Source organism: Acanthochromis polyacanthus, chromosome 7, assembly GCF_021347895.1.
Source record: "Acanthochromis polyacanthus isolate Apoly-LR-REF ecotype Palm Island chromosome 7, KAUST_Apoly_ChrSc, whole genome shotgun sequence".
In the NCBI taxonomy this organism is placed as follows: domain Eukaryota; kingdom Metazoa; phylum Chordata; class Actinopteri; family Pomacentridae; genus Acanthochromis; species Acanthochromis polyacanthus.
The window spans coordinates 466,877-481,964 of NC_067119.1; the positions used below are offsets into that span (position 1 = coordinate 466,877).

Sequence of the window (15,088 nt, forward strand, 5' to 3'; positions counted from 1 at the left end):
GCCCCGCCTCCTTCTGATCTCCTGCTGATCACGGATCAGTAACCTCTGATCGGTTCAGATCATGTATCAGGTGGCTCACAGCTGATTTTAATAGTAGATTAAATACATATAATTCAACAAATAAATCCTACATCATGTTTTAATATGTCATGTGTTTAGTAATAAATAAATCTTGCTTTCTAAAAGTGTTCTTCTATTATTATTAATATTGTATTTTGACATTTGTTAACAGTAGAAAAACATATTTCAGACCAATGTCTTGTTTTATGAACAGACCAGTATTAAAAGATGTTCGATGTAGTTTAGACATCACATGAATTTATTTAAAACTGCACTTCTTAAAAAAATTGATCTGAGCTGAGTCTGTAGTTCAGTCCAAAATACAACTCTGAAGATTAAAAAAAAAATAGTTTCAGAGTGAAAAGGTTAGGCTTAAAAAAAATAGCTCCGCAATGAAAGGTTAGGCTCCTAAAATGTCTGAAAAAGTCATCGGAGATTTGAATGGGCACAACAGTTCCTGGCGCTGCGTGATGACGATCAGCTCGGTGATGACGAGATACGCAAACGTGATTCGCGGGAAAAGTGAAAAAAATGGCGACGGTAGAAGTTTGAAGTTTAGGCTTCGGAAACACAGACAGAGAGACAGACAGAGAGACCCTTTGAAGGACCGGAGACACCGACACACACACCGTCTGTCTATCCGTCGGTTGCTGCAGGCGGTGGTTCGGTAAACGGAGGACCGGGGAAAGGAGAGACGCCGCCCGTATCAGAGGAGGTGAGGCGGCTGTGATTTCTATTATAACCCGCTGCTGCTCTGGTTGGTTTCACCGTTAGTTTAAATTTACCCGGTAGTTTATTTCACCCGTTTAACACTCTCCGGTGAACAGCCGGCCAGTGTCAGTGTTTAACGGCGGACCGTGACACAGCTCAGTGTCAGTGAACTAGTTACCATTTCAGCCTGTTGGTTAACGGGCCGGTAGTTACCAGCGGAGAACGGGGTTAGGTAGTTAGCGGTACGTGGATGGGGAGCCACAGTGGGCATGCTCCAACATGTCAAAACCCCTCAAACAGTTCAGGAAGGAATCATGGCAAATTACTGACTGTCCCCCTGCCTCCCTCTCTGTCTATGCAGGATGTTTGAGGACCTGATTGAAGCCTTCTGTGGGGCAGAGTCTGAGGTGTCTCCAGGGGACAGGTCATGTCTGCGTGAGCGGAGCCTGGAAGAGGACGAGGAGGCGGAGTCCAGTCTGAGTGTGGGACAGTTTGTCCTCTGTCATTGGTCAGATGGACTCTACTACCTGGGAAAGATACAGCGGGTGAGCCTCTCCGCAGGTAACCATAGCAACGGTATGGATGCTGTGCTGTGAGTGGCTGGTAACTGTCTGCATTCTGATTGGTGGACAGGTGAGCCCTCCCAGGCAGAGCTGCTTCGTCACGTTTGAAGACAACTCCAAGTTCTGGGTCCTCTTGAAAGACATCCAACACGGTGAGAGACAGACAGGTGGACAGAGAGAGAGAGAGAAAGACAGAAAGGTGGACAGAGAGAGAGACAGACAGACAGATGGACAGAGAGAGAGAGACAGACAGGTGGACAGAGAGATAGTGACAGACAGGTGGAGAGAGACAGACAGGTGGACAGAGAGAGAGAGAGAGAGAGAGAGAGACAGAGGTGGACAGAAAGACAGAAAGGTGGACAGAGAGAGAGAGAGAGAGACAGACAGACAGATGGACAGAGAGAGAGAGACAGACAGATGGACAGAGAGAGAGAGAGACAGACAGGTGGACAGAGAGACAGACAGGTGGACAGAGAGACAGAAAGGTGGACAGAGAGAGAGAGACAGACAGACAGATGGACAGAGAGAGAGAGACAGACAGATGGACAGAGAGAGAGAGAGACAGACAGGTGGACAGAGAGATAGAGACAGACAGGTGGAGAGAGACAGACAGGTGGACAGAGAGAGAGAGACAGACAGACAGGTGGACAGAAAGACAGAAAGGTGGACAGAGAGAGAGAGACAGACAGACAGATGGACAGAGAGAGAGAGACAGACAGGTGGACAGAGAGAGAGGGACAGACAGATGGACAGAGAGAGAGAGACAGACAGGTGGACAGAGAGAGAGAGACAGACAGATGGACAGAGAGAGAGAGAGACAGACAGGTGGACACAGAGAGAGACAGACAGATGGACAGAGAGAGAGAGAGAGAGAGACAGTTGTGTGTGTGCCGCTCACCTTCTCCTGTCCAATCACGTTGCAGCTGGAGTCCCGGGGGAGGAGCCTCAGTGCTCTGTGTGCCGGGAGGCGGGGCCAAACTCTGACAACCAATCAAACAACCTGATCTTGATCTGTGGGAAGTGTGGCATTGGTGAGTCGTGGATCAATCGTTTTATCAGAAACAGTTGATCGATCGGTGGTGACATCATACCGGCCGTCAACGAGACCAGATCCAGAATATCAGTCGTTTATTTATTTACCTGGTGGTGGTGATAACTCACCTGTCTGCCTGCCTGTCTGTCTCTCAGGTTTCCACCAGCAGTGCCATGTTCCTCCAGTAGAGGGCAGCAGCAGTCTCAGTCCGTGGTTCTGCAGACGTTGTGTCTTTGCTCTGGCTGTTCGGGTAAACTCCCTGATCCAGCAGGATCAGTATATATCCATCTGATCATATTGATCAGCTATTGATTATGTGTCACTTCAACTGATAGATCAGTTGATCGGTTATGGGAAATCAGTAAAGAACAATTATATATAATGGAGCCCAAAATGCATTTCTTTTTTTTTTATTTTTTTTTATTTTTTTATTTTTTCAAAATGCATTTCTGCCTGTCTCTCTCTTTCTAACCCGTCTGTCTCTCTAACCTGTCTGTCTCTCTAACCTGTCTGTCTCTAACCTGTCTGTGTCTCTAACCTGTCTGTCCCTAACCTGTCTGTCTCTAACCTGTCTGTGTCTCTAACCTGTCTGTCCCTAACCCGTCTGTCTGTCTCTAACCCGTCTGTCTGTCTCTAACCTGTCTGTCTCTGTAACCTGTCTGTGTCTCTCTAACCTGTCTGTCTCTAACCCGTCTGTCTGTCTCTAACCCGTCTGTCTCTAACCTGTCTGTCTCTAACCCGTCTGTCTGTCTCTAACCCGTCTGTCTGTCTCTAACCTGTCTGTGTCTCTAACCTGTCTGTGTCTAACCCGTCTGTCTCTAACCTGTCTGTCTCTAACCCGTCTGTCTCTCTAAGCTGTCTGTCTCTAACCTGTCTGTGTCTCTAACCTGTCTGTGTCTCTAACCTGTCTGTCTCTAACCTGTCTGTCTCTCTAACCTGTCTGTGTCTCTAACCTGTCTGTGTCTCTAACCCGTCTGTCTCTAACCTGTCTGTCTCTAACCCGTCTGTCTCTAACCTGTCTTTCTCTAACCCGTCTGTCTCTAACCTGTCTGTCTCTCTAACCTGTCTGTCTCTCTAACCTGTCTGTCTCTAACCTGTCTGTCTCTAAACCCGTCTGTCTCTAACCTGTCTGTGTCTCTAACCTGTCTGTGTCTCTAACCTGTCTGTCTCTAACCTGTCTGTCTCTAACCCGTCTGTCTCTAACCTGTCTGTGTCTCTAACCTGTCTGTCTCTAACCCGTCTGTCTCTCTAACCTGTCTGTGTCTCTAACCTGTCTGTGTCTCTAACCTGTCTGTGTCTCTAACCTGTCTGTCTCTCTAACCTGTCTGTCTCTAACCCGTCTGTCTCTCTAACCCGTCTGTCTCTAACCCGTCTGTCTCTCTAACCTGTCTGTCTCTAACCCGTCTGTCTCTAACCTGTCTGTCTCTAACCTGTCTGTGTCTCTAACCTGTCTGTCCCTCTAACCCATCTCTCTGCCCCTCCAGAAGGGTGGAGCTCTGAAGAAAGGTCCGATAGCGAAGGCCCTGTCATCCATGAAGCAGGTTCTGGCGTACGAGATGGACTCTCTGGACTGGGACTCTCAGCACCGGACCAATCAGCAGCAGTGTTACTGCTACTGCGGCGGCCCCGGAGAGTAAGAGGACCAATGGGAGCGCTGCAGGTGCGGTGTTACCTGTGTGATGCTGATGCTGGTGTTTGTGTGTGCAGGTGGTACCTGAAGATGCTGCAGTGCTTCAGGTGTCAGCAGTGGTTCCATGAAGCGTGCACTCAGTGCCTGCAGGAGTCCATGATGTTCGGAGACAGGTGACGTCCTCTCCGTCCGCTCCCTACCCCTGCTGTGTTTGGTGTAGCACCCTGATGTTTTCTCTCTGCTCCCACTGCTCAGGTTCTACCTGTTCCTCTGCTCGGTGTGTAATAAAGGCTCCGAGTATGTCCGCCGGCTGTCCCTCAGGTGGGTGGACGTGGTTCACCTGGTCCTCTACAACCTGTCGGTCAGCAGCAAGAAGAAGTACTTCGAGCTGGACGAGATCCTCGCCTTCGTGTCCACCAACTGGGAGCATCTGCAGCTCGGAAAGGTAGCGAACCATCTGAACCGTGTCAGAACCCTGACAGATCCCCAACAGAACCCTAACAGAACCCTAACAGATCGCTGACAGAACCCTGACAGAACCCTGACAGAACCCTAACCTAACAGAACCCTGACAGAACCCTGACAGAACCCTGACAGAACCCTGACAGATCCCCGACAGAACCCCGACAGATCCCCGACAGATCCCCGACAGATCCCCGACAGATCACCGACAGAACCCTGACAGATCACTGACAGAACCCTGACAGATCACTGACAGAACCCTGACAGAACCCTGACAGAACCCTGACAGATCACTGACAGATCACTGACAGATCACTGACAGATCACTGACAGAACCCTGACAGATCACTGACAGATCACAGACAGAACCCTGACAGATCACTGACAGATCACTGACAGAACCCTGACAGATCACTGACAGATCACTGACAGAACCCTGACAGATCACTGACAGAACCCTGACAGATCACAGACAGATCACAGACAGATCACTGACAGAACCCTGACAGAACCCTGACAGATCACTGACAGATCACTGACAGATCACTGACAGATCACTGACAGAACACTGACAGATCACTGACAGATCACTGACAGATCACTGACAGAACCCTGACAGATCACTGACAGATCACTGACAGATCACTGACAGATCACTGACAGAACCCTGACAGATCACTGACAGATCACTGACAGATCACTGACAGATCACTGACAGAACCCTGACAGATCACTGACAGATCACTGACAGAACCCTGACAGATCACTGACAGATCACTGACAGAACCCTGACAGATCACTGACAGATCACTGACAGATCACTAACAGATCACTGACAGAACCCTGACAGATCACTGACAGAACACTGACAGATCACTGACAGAACACTGACAGATCACTGACAGAACACTGACAGATCACTGACAGATCACTGACAGATCACTAACAGATCACTGACAGAACCCTGACAGATCACTGACAGAACCCTGACAGATCACTGACAGATCACTGACAGATCACTGACAGAACCCTGACAGATCACTGACAGAACACTGACAGATCACTGACAGAACACTGACAGAACCCTGACAGATCACTGACAGATCACTGACAGAACCCTGACAGATCACTGACAGATCACTGACAGAACACTGACAGATCACTGACAGATCACTGACAGAACACTGACAGATCACTGACAGATCACTGACAGAACCCTGACAGATCACTGACAGAACCCTGACAGATCACTGACAGAACCCTGACAGATCACTGACAGATCACTGACAGAACCCTGACAGATCACTGACAGATCACTGACAGATCACTGACAGATCACTGACAGATCACTGACAGAACCCTGACAGATCACTGACAGATCACTGACAGATCACTGACAGAACACTGACAGATCACTGACAGATCACTAACAGATCACTGACAGATCACTGACAGATCACTGACAGATCACTGCAGCGGGTCTAACTGCTGTTTGTGTTTTCAGCTGTCCAACACTCCTCCAGCAGAGAGGGGGCAGCACCTGCTGGACGCTCTGAACAAATACAAGAGCAAGTAAGAACGTATCTGTACACGCACCTGTTCAGCACATCAGCATGTGTTCAACATGCTAACATGTGTTCAACATGCTAACATGTGTTCAACATGCTAACATGTGTTCAACATGCTAACATGTGTTCTACACGCCAACCTGTGTTTAACACGCTAACATGTAATGTGTTCAGGTTTCTGTGTGGGAAGGAGATTAAGAAGAGGAAGTGCATCTTTCGTTTGAGGACCCGGGTTCCTCCCAACCCCCCCTGCAAGCTTTTCCCTGAGCGTGCTCAGACGGACGGGGGGCGGGGCCGTAAGAAGACCACGGCCAGGTTGGTATTTACCAGAAGAATAGTTTGATACTCGTGTCGTTTTCCTGTCCTTCAGCCTGTTTGTGGTAATGACATGACCTGTGTCTGCAGCGGAGCGTCTGAGAGGAAGAAGAGGAAGTCCAGGTGGCTGCTGGAAGACGCCATTCCCAGCGTAAGACTGTTCTTCTGTGGTGTTTCAGCTGTGCGTTCCAGTGGTGCTGATGATGTGGTTCTGTGTTTCAGAACGAGTTGTCCTGCAGCTGGTCCTCCAACCACCACATGGCCAACATCTTCGACTTCACCCTGGACGAGCTGCAGAGCCTCAAGAGGTGAGATAAGTACTCTCATCAGTCATCAGTTATCGATCAGCGATCAGAACGCTGTCAGAACAGTTTGACGGTTCTGCTGTTCTTCAGCAGCTCCAGTAGAACAGTCAGCATCGACCAGGACTCCACCGACGCCTCCACCTCGGGTTCGGCTACAACCAGCACCTCCTACCACTTCAGGTAACCAGATCCAAGGTTCCACAGATACCTGAGGAGGTTGTAGAGTTCTGATGCATGTTCTAGAAATCTGCAGGAAGGTTGTAGGTGTTCTTCTGAAGGAATAAAGGGTGTTCCAGTGGGTTCCAGGTGGCTTTAATGAGGTTCTAAAGATTCCTGTGAAGGTTCTACAACTATAAAGCACTGTGCTAGAGTTTCACACAAAGGTTCTAGGTTCCCTCCAAGTGGCTTTAAAGCTCAGCTATGTGGGGAAATGTTGCTGTGTTTTTGTTCTTCGGGAGGATAATTGCATCACTGACAATTCCCGTCGCCCGCTACATATTTAGGTGACGTGATTCGGTATGAACACATGCAGAACACACACCTGTTCAGCACAAGGTCAGGTCATGAACAGTCTTGGTGGAGGACTTTGCTCTCTTCTTGTTAGTTGGCGTGACAAGCCGTGAGCGTGTGTTTGTGAACACGTGTGTGCCAGGAAGTGAAATGAACTTTTTAAGCCACTGACAGATATGTCCAAATGTGATTCATTCAACAGTAAATTCTCATTTTGTGCAGCAGCTCTACAACCACGTCCTGTTAAACCAGTATCTGTCTGCTCATGTCCCACCGTGGTGTGCCAGCTGTTGTGGAAGTGGGTTGGAACGTTAAATAATTAATTTCAGAATAAATATTGTCACAGTGTTGAAACATGTTCTACAAGCTGGAAAAATGCAGCTTTTTAGCAGTTCTCACTGTCTGCCGCAGTTTCAACACAACAAATAAGCTTAAAACATCGCAACTTTTATCGCAATTTTTTAGAAAAGCTGCCGCGAATTCAGGCATTTTCTGCCGCAACAATCATGAAACACGCTCGCAAAATCCTGGAGGGACTGACGTGTAGAACCTCAAAAGGGTAAAGGTTCTACAAGAAGGTTCTAGAAGTCAGTGAGTTCCAGAGTTCTCCTGGTCTGCTATCAGACCAGAACATTTATCTGTAATCTGTCTGACCAGTGGTCCTACCTGTCTGTCTGTGTTCTCAGGAGGAGGGTGGGCAGTAGGAAGAGGAAGTTGCCGAGCAACAGCTACAGCCAGTGGGCCAATCGCAGTGAGGTGGGGGAGGATCCTCCTGAGATAATGGAGGACCCGAGACACGCCCACTTATCAACAGACCCCGCCCACCTGCTATCGGACGCCTCACAGTTCCACTCTGACTCCTCCCACCTGCACTCCTCCATCTCCTCGTACTTTGGTGTGGCGGGGCGGCTGACCAACGGGGAGCGGTACCAGGTGCTGGCCCGCCGGGTCACACCTCAGGGGACAGTGCAGTACCTGCTGGAGTGGGAGGGGACGACTCCTTATTAGGATGTTACTATAGCAGCAGTGTTCAGGCTGTTTGAGAGGCTTTGATTCGTGTTTCTCCAAACTCAGCTGCTGAATTATAGAGACCTGAGGGACCACCTGATGTCTCTGAGGTGTCCACTTTTAATCTGAGTTAGTGATTTTAACCTGCTGCCAACACAAACATGAATCTTAGTCCCTTTTGTGTCCCGTAAACACCTGTCCTCCCTGTGTCCCGTAAACACCTGTCCTCCCTGTGTCCCGTAAACACCTGTCCTCCCTGTGTCCCGTAAACACCTGTCCTCCCTGTGTCCCGTAAACACCTGTCCTCCCTGTGTCCCGTAAACACCTGTCGTATGTGTCTTTGGTTCTCAGGTGAGTTTGGATGAATCAGGATTCAAACCTCTCATGATGCTGTCAACAGTATTTAGTGAAAACAAGCAAACTTTGAAGTTCAGCCAAAGACCAGAACCAACACACACACACACACACACACACACACACACACACACACACACACACACACACACACACACACACACACACACACACACACAGTGATGTTAGTGTGTAGTTCTTACCTGTTGTGATCCGACTGACAGCAGGTAGAATTCTTTTTCTTTTCCTCTGATTTGTCAAACAGTCAGAGTTAGCTTCCTGTAGCGCCCCCCAGCTGTCAAACAGCATGCTGCCTCACCTGTCCTCACCTGTCCTCACCTATCATCACCTGTCCTCACCTGTCCTCACCTATCATCACCTGTCCTCACCTGTCCTCACCTATCATCACCTGTCCTCACCTGTCCTCACCTATCATCACCTGTTCTCACCTGTCCTCACCTATCATCACCTGTCCTCACCTGTCCTCACCTATCATCACCTATCATCACCTGTCCTCACCTGTCCTCACCTATCATCACCTGTCCTCACCTGTCCTCACCTATCATCACCTGTCCTCACCTGTCCTCACCTATCATCACCTGTCCTCACCTGTCCTCACCTATCATCACCTGTTCTCACCTGTCCTCACCTATCATCACCTGTCCTCACCTGTCCTCACCTGTCCTCACCTATCATCACCTGTCCTCACCTGTCCTCACCTATCATCACCTATCATCACCTGTCCTCACCTGTCCTCACCTGTCCTCACCTATCCTCACCTATCATCACCTGTCCTCACCTGTCCTCACCTATCCTCACCTATCATCACCTGTCCTCACCTATCCTCACCTATCATCACCTGTCCTCACCTATCCTCACCTATCATCACCTGTCCTCACCTATCATCACCTGTCCTCACCTGTCCTCACCTATCATCACCTGTTCTCACCTATCATCACCTGTCCTCACCTGTCCTCACCTGTCCTCACCTATCATCACCTGTCCTCACCTATCATCACCTGTCCTCACCTGTCCTCACCTATCATCACCTGTGCTCACCTATCATCACCTGTGCTCACCTATCATCACCTGTCCTCACCTGTCATCACCTGTCCTCACCTATCATCACCTGTCCTCACCTGTCCTCACCTGTCCTCACCTATCATCACCTGTCCTCACCTATCATCACCTGTCATCACCTGTCCTCACCTATCATCACCTGTTCTCACCTATCATCACCTGTCCTCACCTATCATCACCTGTCCTCACCTGTCCTCACCTATCATCACCTGTTCTCACCTATCATCACCTGTCCTCACCTGTCCTCACCTATCATCACCTGTTCTCACCTATCATCACCTGTTCTCACCTATCCTCACCTGTCCTCACCTATCATCACCTGTCCTCACCTATCATCACCTATCATCACCTATCATCACCTGTCCTCACCTATCATCACCTGTCCTCACCTGTCATCACCTGTCCTCACCTATCATCACCTGTCCTCACCTGTCATCACCTGTCATCACCTGTCATCACCTGTCCTCACCCGTCCTCACCCGTCCTCACCCGTCCTCACCCGTCCTCACCTATCATCACCTATCATCACCTGTCCTCACCTGTCATCACCTATCATCACCTGTCATCACCTGTCCTCACCTGTCATCACCTGTTCTCACCTGTTCTCACCTGTTCTCACCTGTCCTCACCTGTCCTCACCTGTCATCACCTGTCCTCACCTGTCCTCACCTGTCCTCACCTGTCATCACCTGTTCTCACCTGTCCTCACCTGTCCTCACCTGTCCTCACCTGTCCTCACCTGTCCTCACCTGTCATCACCTGTCCTCACCTGTCCTCACCTGTCCTCACCTGTCATCACCTATCCTCACCTGTCCTCACCTGTCCTCACCTGTTCTCACCTGTCCTCACCTGTCCTCACCTATCATCACCTGTCCTCACCTGTCCTCACCTGTCATCACCTGTTCTCACCTGTCCTCACCTGTCCTCACCTATCATCACCTATCATCACCTGTCCTCACCTGTCCTCACCTGTCCTCACCTGTCCTCACCTGTCATCACCTGTCCTCACCTGTCCTCACCTGTCATCACCTGTTCTCACCTGTCCCCTGTGTTGTGAGCCGTTCAGCAATTGAACGTCCGTCTCCAGTTTGTGTCCCTGAACAGAGTAACGCTTCTGTCACACGTTTACCTGTGATTTACCTGTGAAATTCTTGTGACACCTGCATTTGGTTTTACCTGAAGAATCACCTGACAGCTTCCTGACAAACTGACTCCAGCCTCTGATGTTTATAAGATCAGTATTTTACAGGTGAGTTTTCTCAGGTGTGAGTCTGTTTATGTGTCCAATACTGAGAACACACCTGGAGCTCACCTGGACAAACACCTGTAAAACTCCAAATCCCTGGAAGTAAGGACTCAGTTTCCCAGAATGCCCGGTGCTCCCTGCAGGTATTTTCTTGCACTATGATCCAGTCCGTATCTATGCAACAACCACTTAATCACCCTTTAGATAATCAATCAGAGGCATTGATCAATGATGGATGGGCTGTTTTAGCTTGAAGCTAATGCAGCCCATTGATCTGAATGAGGAATGCTAACAGGTTAACGGTCTCTGAGACGTTAAACTGTCACTCTGTCACTTTAAACACTGCCATGGTAACCACACTCTGCTCCCATTGGCCTGTAAGGCGATTGTTTTGAACATGTGACTGTTTCTGTTCAGCTGACCAATCAGCTGCCAGCTTTCTTCTAGAATAAAAAATACTGACCTTTGACCCTCATGTGTGTTTGTTTACATGTCTTCATGGGGACCTGTTAGCGTGTGTGCGTGAGGGTGTGTGTGAGAGTGCTCCAGGTAATAATCCGTTAATCCAGTTAAGGTGTTAAACTCCACGTGAAGATCAGAAGCAGTCAGAGCTCAGGTGTCTCTGGTCGTCCTCGGGGTCCTACAGAAAGACAGACAGGTGTTCAGAGAGACAGGTGTTCAGGCAGGCAGGTACTATCTGACAGGGGACAACAGACCAACACAGCCGAGGAGACCAACTGCAGCTTCCACAGCGTCTACCTGTAAGTTTACCTGTTGATGTGTCTGGACCACACTGCACCCGTCTGTCTACCTGTCTCTCTGTCTGTTCTCTTTCTTGTCCTGTTGCTGAGACATGGAGGAGGTGTGGCAGTTACCAGAGAACCAACAGAACATGTTTGGTTCTTTCAGGAGAACATCAGTAAAGAACCTGAATGAAGGAGAGCAGCTGCTGCTACAGTAACAGGGTTCTCTGTAGGTTCTCCTCTCTTTGTTGGAGGGTTGTCTCATCTCAGGTGCGTCTCCATGGAGGACCTGGTCAAACACCTGTCCAGGTGTCAGCACCTGGGCTGGATGAAGGTGATAGGTGAGTGATCTGATAGACAGGTCTCACTCACACGGGGCTGGACAGTAACTGAGTACTCTGAGGTACTTTACTCCAGGTTGTACTACATAGAGTATTTTTACTGATACTTTGTAGATGTAGTATTATCCATATATAATTAAAGCAAATCTGTGCTTTCTTTCTGTGTTTTATTTCATGTTTTGGGAACGTTGGGATGTTTAGTTTTTTTTCTAACATTTCTTTCTGATAAACATGAATAATGCCATCTGGAAGGAAATGTTCTTTGTTTTTGGATAATTTCAAATAATTTTAGAGAGTTTTAAATCTATATTAGTGATGTAATGTTTGTATTCCCTCCGGTCTCTGAGCTCCACCTGAGAACATTCCTGTAAATGTTCCACAGATCCACCATCTGAGAACCATTTGTTTCTCAGATGAATCTACTTAATAGAACCTAAAGCTGCTGATCAGACGTCGGAATGAAGAAGAACAGTTTCCAGCAAACATATTTAGAACCTTTCAGAAGTTCTCTGATCAGAAACAAGTCCTGGTAGAACATCAATCATTCCATCTGTTGATCGGTTCTCCAGCAGCGTTCTGATCAGATTATCATCTAGTACTTCAGTTTGACTGGTGGAACTTATGGACCGTTTATGGAAGAACTCTTGAGGATTTACTTTTAATTTGATCATTTCTTTGATAAATGAGTTCTGCTGCTGTTCTCTATTAGAACACACTGGTAATAATGAATCCTCTTCTGGGTTTGTGGTTCCGTCTGTTCGACCCCACAGAGCTGAAGAGCGCCTCCATCCATTGGCTGTCCTGTGGTCAGAGGGCAGAGCCCGACATCTGGAGTAAAATGTTCTGCATCCTGTCGGACTCACAGCTGCTGATGCTGGACAACCTGGAGGTAGAACGTTGTCTTCTTGGTTCTCCCAGCAGAACAGGAAGTCTCATCAAGTCCTAAATATTCACTTTATCTGTAGAACAAATCTGATGAAATCGACAGAGTTCCCCTCAGACCTCCTCAGAACATCTGGTTCTTCATCTCCGCTAACTTTATCAACAATCAGAATTCTACCTTTATGCTGGGAACATTTCCAGAGTTCCAGGTGCTTGAAGTCCATAGAGGAGAACGTCTCCCAGAGAAAGTTGTAGAGCAGACCTACCAACAAGTTGTTGGTAGGTCTAGAACTTTCTCCAGTTGTCGGTAGGTCTGCTCTAGAACTTTCTCCAGCTGTCGGTAGGTCTGCTCTAGAACTTTCTCCAGCTGTCGGTAGGTCTGCTCTAGAACTTTCTCCAGCTGTCGGTAGGTCTGCTCTAGAACTTTCTACAGGGGACGTTCTCCTTTCTTGCTTCCAGTCTTTAACTTTAGTCTTACTTAAAGCATTCCAGGTCCTTGAAGTCCATAGAGGTGGGTCCAGAAGGACTACAACATTGTAGAAATAGTTAAAATTCAGCAAAAATGCCTCAAAACCTTAAATTGCTCCAAACTTTTTCAAAATCATTGGAAACTTGTCTTTAATTAGCAAGAGATAAATGAAAATGACAAAAACGTCCAAAATTATTTCATGACCGAAGCTCTACTTTCATCCTGAGAATATTAAGATCTTGGATATTTTCTCGTCATTTTGGATCATTTTGTGTCTGGAATCATTTTCATGTCATTTTGGACAAATTTCATTTCGTTCTGAACTCATTTTCAGGAATCCTGGATTATTTTAAAGTAATTTGGTCCCTTCTTGAATAATTCTGTGCAGTTCAATGCCATTCTGTTTCTCATCCTGATGGTGTCAGTTTTTGCCAGTTCTGGTACAGTTCCACTACATTTATTGTCTTTCTGACTCGAACCTGAATCAGTGAAAGTGATACTATAATGATGCTGCACCTCCATGCTTGGAGGTAGGTATCGTGTCCAGAGGAGTCAAAGATAAACCAGAAGACCTGAACTGAGGAGGAAACTGACACATTTAACCAAATATTAACATTTCTGTTTATTTATGACCCAAAAGATTCAGTCTTATCTCCAGAAGAACTTCAATAAATCTGTAAAGAACCAGAATGGTTGTTTTACTGACAAAGATTAATGTTCCAGTGGTTCCACCATAAACTCAGAGTTCTAGGAGTCACTGGACCAATCACCTGGACTTTAGACATCAGTGGTGGTGAAACGTGGATGTTCTGTAATAATCAGTGTCAGAACTGATCAGTCATTGATCTGCAATAGATGGATCATTTGCTGCTTCATGTCAGATCAACCATCTGAGCTGTTCTTCTCCAGGTTCATCCTCTGCTTCTGGCCGAGAGGGCGGAGACGTGCACCATCTGGTTGCTAAGATACACCCTCCATGTGACATCAGCGCCTCCTGGCCCCGCCCACAAAGGTAAGAGCTGCAGAGAGAGTTTAGAGAGCCGCAGAAGAAGATGGACTGACAGACAGGAGGAGAGACAGGAGGAGAGACAGACAGAGAGACAGACAGACAGACAGACAGAGAGACAGACAGACAGGCAGACAGACAGACAGAGAGACAGACAGACAGGCAGACAGACAGACAGGTGGAGAGACAGACAGAGAGACAGACAGACAGACAGGTGGAGAGACAGACAGACGATGGACAGCGATGGCGGTAAGGACGCTGTGATGTTTGTGTCTTCAGGCTGTTCTTGTGGATTAACTGATAATCTTGATGACATGTCCCAATAATAATCTGATAATCTGATCTCTGAGGCTGTTATCATGGAGACGCAGCACACAGCCGTCGTGGTTACCGGTTACCTTAACTACAACCAACCAGCAGCTGGTTATCCAGGGGTTGTAGAGAAGCTGTTAGAAGTTCTTCAGAAGTTCAGTTTGATGAACATTCAGCGTCAGTGTGAATCAGATCCCAGAGTGTCTACTGGAGGATCACAACAACTACTCATGGTCTAGAAATTATTGACAATTTACAGTTTTACAAATTTACAGTTTACAGTTGATGTCTTCTCTGTAATTTCTACGCTCTGTAAAGTCGTCCCGGCCCAAATGGACCATCTGGCGGCCGGTTTTGGTCCGCGGGCCGCATGTTTCACTCCTCTGGTAGAAATGGTGGGAGTAGAGGAGCCCAGGTGTTCTAACGGCTGGTTAACGATGCGTTCTCAGCAGTTCGTACTTCGTCTGTACACCAAGTACCAGCTCCCACA

The 15,088-nt window shown here is 47.9% G+C and overlaps 1 protein-coding gene across 2 annotated transcripts; it reads left to right on the forward strand.

Annotated features, from left to right (window-relative positions):
- Positions 1–570: 570 nt before the first annotated feature.
- On the forward strand, positions 571–8,796 carry phf19 (PHD finger protein 19). 2 transcript variants are annotated; one of them, XM_051950884.1, is made up of 14 exons: positions 571–775; positions 1,133–1,316; positions 1,405–1,486; positions 2,258–2,365; positions 2,523–2,617; positions 3,852–4,000; positions 4,075–4,170; positions 4,253–4,442; positions 5,964–6,031; positions 6,202–6,342; positions 6,433–6,493; positions 6,565–6,650; positions 6,738–6,827; positions 7,844–8,796. In XM_051950884.1, exons 2-14 carry the CDS (start codon positions 1,134–1,136, stop codon positions 8,163–8,165), a joined length of 1,671 nt encoding a protein of 556 aa, XP_051806844.1. In that variant the 5' UTR covers positions 571–775; position 1,133; the 3' UTR covers positions 8,166–8,796. The 2 variants fall into 2 exon arrangements, with proteins under 2 accessions (XP_051806844.1, XP_051806845.1); XM_051950885.1 differs by having other exon boundaries at positions 6,741–6,827.
- Positions 8,797–15,088: the final 6,292 nt, after the last annotated feature.